This window comes from Caretta caretta, chromosome 3 (genome assembly GCF_965140235.1).
Source record: "Caretta caretta isolate rCarCar2 chromosome 3, rCarCar1.hap1, whole genome shotgun sequence".
NCBI classification, from domain to species: domain Eukaryota; kingdom Metazoa; phylum Chordata; order Testudines; family Cheloniidae; genus Caretta; species Caretta caretta.
Window position 1 is genome coordinate 202,171,693 of NC_134208.1, and position 14,614 is coordinate 202,186,306.

Here is a 14,614-nt window from a genome sequence, read left to right on the forward strand (position 1 = left end):
GAAAAACACTAAGGTACATTAGCCACTGGTATTCCAGTTTTATGGATTACAAAAGTTACGCAGTTTTAGAATAGAAATTATCACCATGTAAACTCTTCCTTTTTTGGAATGAAAAATATGTTAAAAGTTTTGTGAATCCTGGTATTATTATGCTTTGCCTAACACACACCAAAGGCCTACACCGGTTAGCAAAAACGGATCTCTCATATTCAGATAATTTTCGCCCCTTCCTACATTAAGAAATTGGTTCTACAGCTTTTCATCAGAAACTGTGTGAACCAATCCCTTTGTTGCCCCCAATTACCTGTTTAAAATATTTGAATTCCTCATGAAGGTTATTTATGGTATTTAAATTGCTGCTAAGAGAAAGAAGTTATCTTTTTTAAACATCAAACTTTAATAAGAAAATGGAAATAGAAAATAACCCAAAAACTGAGGTTAAAGAAATGCCAAGGTAATTTTGCATGACTCAAAATCTTTATTACATTTTGTTCTATTAAAATGATTTTCACAAAGAAAACAACCCCATTATGAAGAACAGAGTATTAATGAAAGTTTCTCTGCAAGTTCATATAGAATATTCCCAAACTAAATTAAAATGGGAGTCAGCCAACATTTAAACCAGCAATATCATCCCCTGTGTACCTGTCATTGCTGCCTTTGAATATGAAAAACAAATTTTCCAGGTTTCCGTTGCCTGTCCCTACAATACATAGTACTAGAGTCACTGAAGATTAGTCACTAAAATGAATCATTTCAAACTATTAATTTAAAGCTACCAGAGTTCTCATGATTTTAGTAAACCAGACAAGCCCACCAATGATTTCCATTTACAAGACATCCCAAAAATGAGATAATTTTGTAATTTTCATAATATCCAGTGCTTTATTATGGGTAGAAGTGGGCTGATAGGGAACAGAAATGAAAATGTAATGACACTCTAAGATTTCGGGGAACCCCTGGCTACTCACTAGGAAAAGCACAACTAAAGCACAAAAGCACAAAACAGTGTGCATCATTCCTGCCAGTAACAAGGTTTCACCTGTTATTAACTTAATCTAATTCATACAAAGTCAAAACTACTCTCACACATATTTTCTCAAAACATGTGTTTCAAAATACAGCAAGAATTGCCATTTAAAAAATACACATGCTTACATGGCAAAGAGCCATTGCAAATATCAACTTTTATTTTGCTTTGTAGATTCCCACATTTATAAATGAAGCCCTGCTCTTACACAACCAACTGTTGTTGCCTGTAGGAGGAAAGGTGGTAGGCACCTACCCACAGAAAAAACTGTCACGACAAAGCTCTGAAATCACCATTTACCAGAAAAAGCAGAATAAAAAAAAAAAACGAATCAAGCTCTGAAATCACCACTTATCTCTGAAAGGCAGGGGAAAAAAATCCACGACTGAGTAAACCAACCTGGTGGAATGTCAGCATTGTCAGTTAACAACTCATATTCTGAAGCCGCAGGTCAGGAGAAGGCAAGGCATACGAAATGGAGAAGCATCAGTGAAATGGAAATCAGTTGTCTTAACGTGTACACTGCGATAAAAAAAACCCTGGCACCAAGTCTCAGAGCCCCAGTCAGCTGACTTGGGCTCGGACTATGGGTCTAAAAATTGCAGTGTAGACATTTGGGCTTGGGCTGGAGCTCGGACCCTCAGACCCTTCACCTCCCCATGCCGCAGCTCTTTTATCACTGTATAGACTGAAGACCCTCAGCAGCAAGATATAGGACTTCCAAACCTATCTAGGCTCCAGAAAGTTACTTTTGGGGGCTTCAATTCCTTAGTACAGGCTTCTTCTGTAAAGAAACACAGCTTCTTCTAAATGAACTTACCGCTTATACAAGATGCCAGACTACCAGCAATGCAAACTTAGATCTTCTGCTTTAGCTGTATAGTGCATACAATATGGGCAGCACAATGTAAGTTTCCCAAAGTTCAGAGGCAGGAGGAAATGGTAGCAGAGATACCTTTAGAGGCAAGAATGATCTGCAGGTCTCTGTCACTCTTTCTGTGCCACTGCTGAAAACGGTTTGATCTCATCTACACGAGCAGCTAAACTATTTTCAATCCTAGATAAGGAAGGTCAGGGACGGTCTCTTATTTGATGTAATGGAGCCAAAAGCTCCGGCAGCAGTAGAGAAATGTGGGGTGCTAACCCACAGCACATCTATACAACAACTTGTGCCAACACACAGAAGTTCCCCCCAGTGCGGCACCACCATTTGAATCAGACTGGTTTCAAAGTTAACCACCACGTGCTTCTCCTCTTTGCCAGTCTCCACCAGCGCAATGCCAGTGTGGAGGCAGATAGCTTCCATAACAGTTCCAAATATGCAAATACTCCTCCCTTTGCCTGGCTAGGTTAGCAGCCCGCATTCCACTGCGGCGGTCTGCTCTTAGCCAGAAACCATTTACGCGTTCAGCAATCCTCGCACCAACCGTGGCGCTTAGTTGCATGCTGTTTGCACAGTAAATAATTTCTTCTACTCTTTGCAAATTAATCTGATTCTATCACCAGCATGTCTCAGAGGAAGCCATTTTACGAGCACATTGCCAGCTCGCCCAAGGCAGATGTGCAGGCTCTGATATCTGTATGGGGATACAAGGGTTCCAGGACCAGCTGAATTCAGTCACATGCAAAACTCTAGTGTATGACCAGGTGGCAAAGAGACCAGCTGACAGTGGTGCAATGACAGGCAGTATCCAGGGCCAAGAGAGAGTAAAGGGGGCTAGAATTCCTGTGTGTAAGGGCCCAGGACAACAGCAATCAGTCCAGCTCAGAAAATTTGCCCCTTTTAGGATGAACCGGAACAAACCCTCAAGACTCACCCCTCTTCCCTGCCTGAGGCACCATGCATTGCACTAGTGAGAGACAGGGAGGATGCGGCAGAGAAAACCAGTGGGATGAGGAGCCGGACTCAGAGATGCCAGACATATCGCCAGCCTCCCTGGATCTGCAGACAGAAGCTGAGCTCAGTTGGAGGTGGAGAAAGCAGGAGAGGAGTGACCCCTTTGTAGCAAGAACGCCGGGTTTTTATTGTAAAATGCATTGGCAGGGGCTGATTTTGCAGCTGAGAGAAGAGCTTCCTGGGTTCTAATAGCCACCAGCATGAGTGGGAAAGTGTCCACCTCTGTCCCAGCTCTTCCACCTTATCACCACAAAAAGCAACTACCAAGGCTCCTCACTAGCCTGCCCTCTTTGGATCCCTATTATTCTTCAGCATCACATTCCCCTCCCCACCAAAAAAGTACTCATAATTTTCAACTTCAGGGCAGAAGCGCACCAGTCAACAGGGCTGACCACACCATACGAACAGACTCAAAATGGCAGACATGCTTGGGGGGTGGACGGGGGCAAAGGTTTCCAAGGGTTACACAGCTCCTGCAACGTACACACATATGGGAGATCTTTCCTGCAAGAAATTACATACTGAGCACTAAGGCCAAAGTATTTACATTAGCTTGCATCTATCAGCTCATATGCCAAGCTGCAGCACCTAATTTGCAGGCTGCTCTGATATACCTGCTATCAAATTTCATCCTTTCTGTCCTGTCATTTAACGCATGAAAAACATTCCTAGGCATACTTTCCTAGCCAAGTGATGCACAAGTAACACAGGTCATGAAATAGGCTGAAATAATTACACTGACTGTTTCTTGCTGCTCTCAGACAGTTCTCTACATCCATCAGAGAGGCCAATTAATCTTAGCCCTCAGCACCAATCCTCTAGAGTTCTATCTGAAATAAAAGCTCCCATCCAGCAGTCCTCCTACTGCCTTGCAATCAACTTTTGGGGCAACATACATTTCCCTCCACCATCAGAGAGGATCACACAGCCTCTCCTTTCATGGATCTGATCCCCCGCTATCCTTTGTGCAAAAACAGCCCTACTGCAAGTTTCTGTCTTTTCCCCCCTACTCTCTCAAAACAGCTTTTCTTTCCTGGATGGGACCCTCCACAGAGGTGTTTTTAAGGGTCCCGTTTTAGTGATTACCTCATGGTTCCTCTTCCTTCCTCCCATTATGGCATTAATTTTACATGTATTGTGAGTAAATTGTAATATGTCCTCACCATCTCTGGTCTAAGAGAAAAAATGACTCGCAAGACGGCACTGGAATTCTAAACTGGAACAAAAATTGCTACTTTTATTGTACTTCATGTATTTCAAGGGATGGACAGGCTATTGCTATGGTTAGAAACTCTTTCATTTCTTGTTTTTCACTTTGGTGGCCACTGCAGCATACAGATGTCCTAAAGTAGACATGGGGGCAGGTGTACGCGATCCAGAGCATGGAAAATCTTACTGAGCTAACCAAAAGAAGAGGAGGGAAGACCTGTCCCTGGACATATATTCAGAGTCACTCTTCATATCTCTGCACATGTGCAAATTCAAGATGGAAAAGAAGAGGTTTGAGAGACAGAGCATATTCAAGCAGGCAAAAGGTAATCACACAGGACTATCTCCAGAAAGAGAAATAGGAATGGAAAACCAACAAGGAGCTTTTTAGTGAATGCCTAAGGGAAAATGTCACCCGCATTCTCTTCATTTATCCCAGTCTCTCCTGCCCAGAATTCCTTCATTGGACTGCCCCTTATTCTCCTTCTTCACAATCATTCCAGTGTTTACACGACTGTGGAAAAGAGAACTGGAACACAAATGAGAGGCTTTATATATATATATATATATGTAAAGGAATCCCCTGATTCACCAATGATTTGTATACATTTTGGTGAGGAAATACTTGGAGGAAGGAACTGATGCGGAATGAGTATTTAAGAGCAGACTGTTTGATATTCAAATTGTGCATAGGCTTCCTTTTCCAGAAATGTATTTATTAAACACACATACACAAAAGAGAGGTCAGGCTGACAGCAGTGCTTATGCAAGTTAATGACGAATACAAAGCAATTGGTCCAGCAAAAGATACTACTTCACCCACCTTGTCTCACTAATACATACACTAAAAAGAGAGAGAGCGCGCGCATGGGTGTGTGCATATAAATATATTTTGATATACACATGCATGTGTGTATACTCAGACACATACATATGCATAAAAATAACAAGAGTATAATCCCACCACCAAATGGTCAGAAAAAAGTATTTCTTATCAGCTGCTGGTCTATCAATACACCAACTAACAGGGAACTATGCAGGTTACTCAGCTTCTACAAGGATCATCAGTCTGCACAGGGAGCAGATTTCCTTCCCATGGTCTGGTGCTGCAAACACTGAGGGTTAGCTCACCACAGAGGTATTAAAAAGATCCGAGTCCCAAACACAGACCCAAACACTATCCTCATATACTGCACAAAAAGGCTTCTTCAGCGATTGGAGCTGGGCGCAGGACTATTGCAGCAAAAACTCCATCAGGCACTGATTTCAGTCTTGGGCTCTCTACGAGAAGACCGAAGGGCAGATCACCCTCCATCTTGCCTCAGGTGCCTAGCAACTGTTTTTCTAAAGCTCCAGAAGACACTGTTCTTGCTGGGCAAAGAGTGAGACCTGGCCTCCATTTTGAGAAAACACAAAAAAGAAATGGCACCAAACTATCCTAGTTTAGGGTTTGGTACTGCCACTCACCCCTCTAGCAGCGCTACACCTTCCATATAAAATAGATTAGGAAGTATTACACCCACTTTTGCCAATGGGTGTCATGGAATCTCTTGTGTCTCCCCCTTTTTGGGTTATTAAAAAACACCGTGCTTTGCGTAAGGTCTCTTTTTTTGGAAGAGGTAAGAGGAAAGGGGAGCAGTTGATGCTGTGTATGCTGTTCTGGTTATGGAGTCAAAGATTTATCAGAAAGAAAGGCTTCCCAGCATGTCCCAAAGAAAGTCAAATTCTGGTTTCCTCTCATCTCCTCAAAGTTCTCTGATAGACAGATGCCCTCAACTGAAATTATTTCATCCCCATTCTCATGCACGCGTCACTCTGGGCTTTGCAATCGGCATTGGTCCCAAAGGAACACAGCTGTCTCTGTGGCTTGTCGATGATGATGGGGTCTCTGACATAGCTGGGACACGATCCATCAGTTGTTCTAAGATTAGGATCAAAGACCTAGAATGGCAGTGGATAAAGGACTGGAAGCCAGTGCAGGGACAGAAGCACTGGCTTGATGTGCTCACGGCAGCATAAGCCATGAAGAAGACAGACAGCCACATCTTGTGCCAGCTGAAACCTGTGCTTATCCACAAGGAAGGGGTAGTGTTTCCTAGCAAGCTGGACGTGAAGGAGACACTTTTGGTTTTTGATGCTACCTACTCATCCAAGTTCAGTAATGAGTCAAAGAGGACCCAAGACTTTCCACCACTTTGAATGACGGCTGGAAACCTTCAAAAGAAAGAAAGGGTCAGAGGACTGGCTAGCTCTTCTTAGGGCTACCCCCCGCCAACCAGCATGACTCAGATCTTGCCTAGATTGAATTTGAGCCAGCTGCTCTTCGTCCAGGAGCTGATCTTTTGTAAGTATTGTGACATCTTATGAGTGCCAGTGGTTGCAATAGTGGAGAAAGAGATATGCAGCCAGCTGTCATCAACAGACAGTTGGCAGCAGAGCCCATAACCTCTCACTCTCGCTGCAAGTGGTCACAGTGGTACAATCCACCCTTTAATCTGAGGGTGGAATTGAGCCTTTACTATTGATTAGCCCAATCAGAAATGTTGTTTTGTGCAATTTTTGATAATGGTTACTACTGACAATCAACCAGTTTGAAGCATCCTGTAATTGGATGACTTAGGAAATTTGATTTCCACCACATTTTCCAACAATTCCCAGAATACTGTAGGACAGATGCTTAAAAATATGGAGGAAGCCAAAGTCTTCCTAAAACAAATGAGGTATTGTTTCTCTTAGACAGACACTCATTCGTAAAATGGTTGGCTTCATCTTTAGCACAGCATCCACTTCAGTTTCAACAACAAAACATTTACACTAAAATTATCAGAATTAGTTATTCTGCAAATGACGACCAAGAATGGAATATAATTCATACGGTAAAACCACAAATGAAAATGAATCATAAAGCTACAAGACTACAAAAAACGTCAAGCTAACATAAAGGAAATATTGAAACAAAGTGAATAATCATGAGAATAATGGAAATTATACCGACAAGAGTTTGAAATAGAGGATATTTAAATCTGATTTTAAAATAAAGTCATCACTTCCTACAAAAGCAGTACCAAATATTTAAGGTACATTAAACCAGAAACTGTTCTAATATTTTTGTTATGAGTAAGTACAGTGCAAATGGATTTGACAGACTCATAGTAGAGCTCCAAGTGCATGACATTACTGGAACAAATGGCCAAAGTCAAAGTCAGCAGTGTACATCAGGGCAAAAGAACTGGTCATTTATTTAAAAAAGATGGAAGCAGAAGGGTATAGCTAGCGACTGGATTTTGGATGGTATGTAACAATGAGATACACAGCAAATAGGTTTGTCTTTCCTGCATTTGTAAGGGAAGCCGATATGGAATTTCTCTCTTTACCCTTTCTTCTGTCTTTATCTCTTTTCCCTTTAGGTGCTTTCCTCTCTATTCACAAAAAAAGAGAGCAAAATATAGCTTACAGAATACATTATGTGTTTTATTTTTAAATTCACTGCATAAAAAATTCTGTTTTAGAACAAAGCTCTTGTGTGTGGGCGTACACCTATAAAATAAAAGGCATTGTTACTCCACCAGATATGAATCCATACCCAGTGATCAAATCAGACCTTAAAATTCTGTTTTGACAGCTACTTGAAGAGTTATATTTTCACCAGAGGTTTGACTTTTAGATGAATACTAGGTGTTTAGTCATCAAAAGAAGACTCAAACCTGATATTTGCAGGCAGAGTGAAATTAGCAGTTGTGAAAAAGTTTCCATGCCTGAAATGCATACTATTTTATATTCCCTGATCATTTTGTTCCTTCCTAGAATTAGATGGCCATACCTAAAATCTCACTGTAGATGGCAATTAATCTTACCTGTGACATACTATTTTGGAATTTATTTTAATTACATTATTAAATTATCACTAACAGAAAGGAATGAGTCTGTTTCCAATTAATATTTATAAACTGCCTCTGTATGATACAAAAATGCGCAGTCCTATGTAATAGCAACCCTTCTGCTGTATAAGGGCCTAGGTAGGTACCTGTGACCTGGAAGAAAACTGTGAATACAATAAATGTTATACTTTTAGAAGTTAATTTACAGAAAACCTCTTCAAATAAATAATATTCCTTGTCCCGGGAAAACACTTAACACACTACTCAAATAAGCTTTACATAATATGATTTTCTATGCGTAATGACACCATTCATTCTATTCTTTTGTATAATTAGGGTCTGTTTTATTTTTCTGTATAATTGACAATAACTCAGATTATTCATCATAAAGTCCTATAATTTTACACTTTCAAAGGGAAGTTCAGAGAGTAGTAAGCAACATTATACTATTAAGCAAACATACTGCACACATTATTTACAAAAACAAAGGAAAGTCATCTACACTGTAAATCATTTAGCATATCCTCTGCTGATTGTTTTAAAGTTGTACCCCCCACCTACCCCCACCACACACATCTCTGCATGCAGCATAAACCTACCTCTGAGAGAAAGATTTTTTTTCCAGGTATTTTCCAGAATTACTCTCTTTGGAAAAATATTACTTGAGACATCCATTAGTCTCTCCTGTTCTTACTGTATACCAGCATAGCATCATTTTTAGAAGAACCATATTTGCATTTTATTTTCAGAGATAAAATGATGACTAAGGTTGGATAACAATAATTGACAAGGATAAACAGGATTAAGTAACAGGTGTCTGACTGTACATAATTCAAAAATCAAATACATACAGTATTGCTGGCAAAATGGCAACCGTAGTCAACATCTTGGTTTAAAAGTTATATTATAAAAATATTATGTTGATACATTTATGTAAATTAGACTTGACATGTTTTACACACACAGAGCTAATGCATGCATACAGACATATATTCACACAGGTATTCTATTTAATAATAGTCCTTCTCTCTCTGTATTAAAGAAAATAAAAAAAAAACCCTTCAGAGGTAGGATCCCATTGTTCAAAACAAAGTTACTCTCAGCTAAAAGAGACACATTGGTCACACACCACACTGCATTGACACAATCCGGATACCCCTGAAAAAACTACAGTGATCGGCTCAGCTGGCAATAAGGATGAGGAGAAGAAGAATTTAATTTAGAACAAAAATCTGGTCTTGTGTGCAGCAAGTGGAAGGATCGGTTCGAGCTGCGAGTTTGGGCTTGCAAAGATGCACTAATCCTGCCTACTTTGCACGGCCAGCCAGAACCCCAAGGTTATGGCCCGTGGGAAAGGACCAGAACTCATGTCAGGATCACTGAAGCAAGGGCTTTCTCCACCGCAACAAGCCTGGAAGAGCAAAATAGAAATGAACAGTCGTGCCCCCCTGCCCCCTTCTCCAATCACACGCATTCACTCGGAGCCGAGGCACAGCGGTGGAGGGACACCTTGCGAGGCGGGGACAAGGCGAACGCTCCCGTCGCTGCGACGGGCCGCCGCACCGGTACACACAGAGAGAGAGAGAGAGACGGGGCGGCGGGGGGCGGGCGCCCCCACGCATCCCCCCGGAGCGCGGGGCAGCGCCGGAGCCGGCTTCCCCCTACCTGTCCCCTTGGCTTCCCGCTGCCGCTCCGGAGCTCCCGGGCTGCTCCCCAGGAGACGCATCTACCGCTTGCGCCGCATCCTCCGCCCCCCACGCCGCCTTTGCCCGTGCACGGAGCCCCCCGAGCAAGCCCCACTCCCCGCAGAAGCCCCCCATCGCCTTACATCAGCTGCAGCCGGGAGGGTTCCGGAGGAGGAGGAGGAGGAGGAGGGCAGCAGCCCCGGCCAGCCCGCCCCCTGTGCGCAGGATGTGCTGGGGCTGAGCCGCGAAGGGGGCGGGCGGGTGGCTTCCGCGCCCCGTGGCTCCTTCTTTTGCACCCCCTCCCCCTCCCCGGGCCTCCCCCCGCTGCTCCAGGCAGGCGCGAGACGCCAGGTCCCGGGAGCGGGCGCGCGCGCGGGGCTGGAGCGCGGCACTGGCCTGGCGGCGGCAGCGGCGGCGGCACCGGCTCGTCCCTCCCCGGGGGCTGGGGCCGCGCCGCGCCGCGCGCACACACGGCCGGCGGGCCCGGGTCAGCCCCCGCAGAGTGTGTGTGGGTGTGGGGGGGGGCGCTCCGCCGCGCCGGGCTCTCTCCTGGGAGGACACGGACCTGGCCCGGCCGAGCCGGCGCACGAGGAGCGCAGGGGCGGCGGGAGCCCCGGGCGGAGTGGGGTCTGCGTGTGTGCGCGCGTGGGCGAAGCGTGAGAGCCGGGCCGTGCCGGCAGGTGCGCGCGTGGGCCGGTTACTCCCGGGCGGCTGGAGCGCCCCTCACGGCAGGTGCCCGCGTGAGGGCAGGATCGGTGCATGTGTACAGCACAGTGTGTTGGCCGAGCATTCGTGCGTGGTTACACGTGAACAGGACGTGAGTGTGTGTGGCTATTTTCCTGGGCGAGAGAGGCTTGGAGGGATTAGATTTGTATCTGTAAACACTGATTTTCCCTGGTCGTACTCACGCTGATGAAAAATATTTGCATTGGTCCTCCAAATGTACTGATCCGCAAAGTAAGGAAAGGCGGCTTGAGGCATTATGCCGGTTTGATTAAAGGATATTTGCTTCGTGTATTTTGACATGGGACGCTGACAGCTTTAAGCTGTAGGGTTGTTTTTTTTTAATCTCAGCATTGTAATTAAATAATTGTGGTGTGATGGCTTATTGTCTGAAAACCCTCCCCATAATTTCCCACTACTGAACATTTAAATTGACAAATAAAAAATGCTTAAACTATATTTTGTAATTGTGAACATTAAAGTTATTAAACATTGAAAAAATAACTATAAACAGGGATATGTCAAAATTATAAAATAACACTCGAATGGTATCAGGTCTTTTTATTTTGATAAATGGCTGTGCATATGTAAATATTATTTGTGTATCCATGTGCACGTGTAAACTATAGAGGTGGTTTTGTCTGGTATGTATGAGAGAGGGCTTTGACTCAGTAGTTTGCTAGTTTCAGGTGTTTGAGGTTACATGTCTTTTATTTTGTCTGCCACCCAAATAAATGTAAACTCTATAATCATAGCTCATTGATTTTTGCCTTTTAGGTAGACTGTTGTTACATAATGGATCTTTGAATTCAGCCAGCTGAAATTCCGCATACAGTATTTGAGTTCAGACAGTGCTGTTAAAAGATATAATCGTTTATATTTAAAAAAAAGTACAGCTACAAAGGAAAAGGAAGCATTTGATTCACTGTTTGCTTTCAATTTGGCAGGATCCAGAAGAACCCAAATAGCTTTCCCAACCCACTGTATATTACCACCTATACTACAGGAAATGGTATTTATTAATGCCTGAATTCAAATTGAGAATGAGGAAGAGATTTGAGATGACATTTTCATAACATTTACAAGCTCTACAATAAAGACTGAAAGCTTAATCACTCTGTTCTGACACTGTCGTAAAGTGGGCCATGAAGTTTGTGATACTGCCCAACTTTGATTTTTTTTTTTATTGTGCACTAAGTTACAATACTATTTTCAATGAACTGCAGCACAGTTTGCTCTTCCACTCTTGGGCCTGTCCTAAGCACAGACTGTCAATAGTGTGGAATTCTTTCTGTATCTTATTTAGCTACCTGTAGTATTTATAGTGATAATATCTGACTGCAAACTACAGTGATTAAGATTTGCATAGAGTTGCCCATATTGGTCTCCACAGTATATCCTTTGGGTCCACAAAAAGGCAACCCACCATATCCCATTGCATTTATGTCACAAAGTATTGTGGGATTGGTTGCACAGTGAAACAAGGGAAGGTGAGGATTGTTGGCACTGTGGGCAATAGATAGAAAGGAATGGTGAAGAGTGGTGGATTTAAGGCTGGCGAGGCAGTGAATGATGCAGATTGAGGAGCTGATTTGGGGAATTGTGAAAGGCTGGTGCTGGTTTTGAGCTCATGCTGGTTACTGGGAGTGTCTTTCTACTCTCCTGAGCAGCCCTCAGCTCAGGGCAATGCTGCTCCCAGAGGCTAAAAGGAGCCAATACCGCTGCCTCTACAATCTCTACTTCATTTCTACTGCTGAGCAATATTTGGGGGGCTGAGGAGGGAAGTGTTGACCTGAATTTATGTGCTAGTTTATTATGGCTCACCACTGATCTGATCAGGAGATATTTAGATTCTTGTCCCAATTCCAGCTACAGGGTTAGAGAACTCTCGGGTTGTGTGGCAAGGACACTTACACTGAGGACAATACCAAATTGATAAGATAGTTATTAATATAAATGAAAGAACAATAAATGCTATTAAACACAGAGTCACAGAGAAGTTAATACAATTCTATGACCACTGATGGTAACATCTCTATTCTAAAAGATTACTTAAACTAGCATACTCACACCCTTCCCTAAAGACCTGGTAGTAGAAGACAGAGGACCAGCCTTGCCTCTGGCATGCCCAAGGAATTGATGGTCCAGGCTTTCCAAATTGGTAGGGATTCAGTTTGAGTGTTGAGTAGCTAGACTGTATTGCGAAGCCGAGCTGATAGCTTGATAGAAGATAGGAAAAAGCAACCTCCCTGCATGGTTGTTTGCCCTTTTATAGGGTCCAGACACTGCCTTAATCCAGGCCCAACCTACCATGCCCAAATCTTATTTCCTCACCTAAATAAATCTTCGTGTACACTTACTCTATAGGTTAACATTATGACGTATATTTATACGTATTAATATTGATTATCTCATCCCCAAAACCGTTACCCTTGGCCTTACTTAAGACTTCCATGTTCTGCGGTGTACCCTGCGGTTACCAGTCTGTTCCAGACCTATGATAAACATATTCAGTTCTTTGTTCGGTTCCCCCATTCAGTTCCCCAAAGTCAAGAGAGATAACCAGTAGGTCATTTATCTATGCCAAAGGTTACAAACCTTTGAATTGCTCTAGCTAATTTAGATTACTATGCCAAAGGTTACAAACCTACTGAATTGCTCTAGCTAATCCTACAGGATACAGGCCTGTAGGTTACTTGCATTATAGCCAACCATTATGAATAACCATGAATAACTATTATGAATAGCATATACTAGAATTCAACATAAACAAAACTCAGAAAAGAAGATGACTCGATAATACTGGGATAGGATAGCAAAATAATATGAATCAAACCAATGAAGAAAACACAATATAGCAAACTAGCCTTATGGGCTACAGAAGAAAGAACTTGAATGTGATTGAGTTGGGGGGGCGGGGCAGGAAGTATTGGATCAGGGGAAGCAGCAGGAACAAGAAAAAAGGAGAAAATTGTACCTTCTCTACCCTCCTTGACTCCCATCAGGTCTTAGGAACAAGTGGGTGCTCCCTTTTCTTTCTGCAGTTAGGTACTCTCCACTGGATGCTCCCTTGTGACCCACTTCTTGGTTGTAGCCTCTGTTGAGAAACACTGTCTAAAAGAATGCAGTTAGCTGTGTTGTGAACTGAGACCATTAGCCAGGCCCTGATTCATCAAGTTCCTTAAGGATTAAGACCATATCTTGAGCTGGCACTGAAAGAAAACTGGATACAAAGCACAAGTGTGATGTTTTCTTTAGAGGTTTTCTCGGTCTCAAAACCAGGCAGCTGCATACTAGAATTTCGCTGTTGCCTTCCTCTTCAGTGTCCTTGAATGTCTTATTTCTTTTTAAACTACTACATTAAACTATTACTTAAAGCTTTAACAGTGCAACAAATTTTAATAACCTTGTAGCCGTTTCCCTACAAATACGAGAGCAGATCCTGCATGAAGCAAAAAAATAAAGCAAAACACACTCACCAGTAAGAATTATGTACATTATATATAAGATGATGTGTGAGCTACAAGATTATGTGTTATTTGGGATGAGTGCATTACAGAAGTAGCAATAAAACTCATCTTTTACACCACCTAGCGTGTACTTTTTCATGCCAGAAACTTAGCACAGAAACTATTCTGCTTGTTTGTTTAAAGAGTCAAATATTTTATTGGTACTGATTTTTACATACCACCACCTCTAAAGCAAGACTACTTTGGTACCATGAATCTAAACAGGACAGGCCCCAAAGAGAGAAGGAAATTATATGCAATAAATTTAGAAAATTGCAAAAATAATTTAAAATAGCTTTTCTGTAAATCAGAATGTCACAGTGTTTAGGTCCGGTATTTCATTAACTGCTGCCTAGAAATTAATGCATTATATGTCTCTTCCACTATATTTTCCACAAATATATTATATTTATATATTGTATTATGATAGTGTCCACAGACCTCAGTCAGGAAAGAGACCCCATTGTCTCAGGTGTTGTACAGACACATAGTAACAAACAGTACCACCTTGAAGAGCTTAGTCTACTTTAAGATGATGTAACAGGTAGGTGTAACTATCAGAGAGAATAAGGGAGAGGATGGGAGTGACAGTGATGGTAACACATGGTTACACAGAGTAGGTGTGTACATAATTAGACACCCTCAAGTCAAAAAATTAATAATAAGATGTAAATAAATACGTT

General features: G+C 42.5%; 1 protein-coding gene across 11 annotated transcripts in view; it reads right to left on the minus strand.

Moving 5' to 3' along the window:
• PLCB4 (phospholipase C beta 4) overlaps window positions 1–13,983 on the minus strand; it is a 330,863-nt gene extending 316,880 nt beyond the window's left edge. For 4 of the 11 annotated variants that reach the window (XM_048842549.2, XM_048842550.2, XM_048842548.2 and 1 more), the window contains exon 1: window positions 9,843–10,039. In XM_048842549.2, the coding sequence (XP_048698506.1) occupies window positions 9,843–9,844 (2 nt within the window). In that variant the 5' untranslated portion in view covers window positions 9,845–10,039. Of the gene's footprint in view, window positions 1–9,679; window positions 9,744–9,842; window positions 10,044–13,399 lie in introns of those variants that run through there. The other 7 variants (XM_048842555.2, XM_048842558.2, XM_048842554.2 and 4 more) reach the window with 6 other exon arrangements.
• Between the last annotated feature and the right edge of the window lie 631 nt (window positions 13,984–14,614).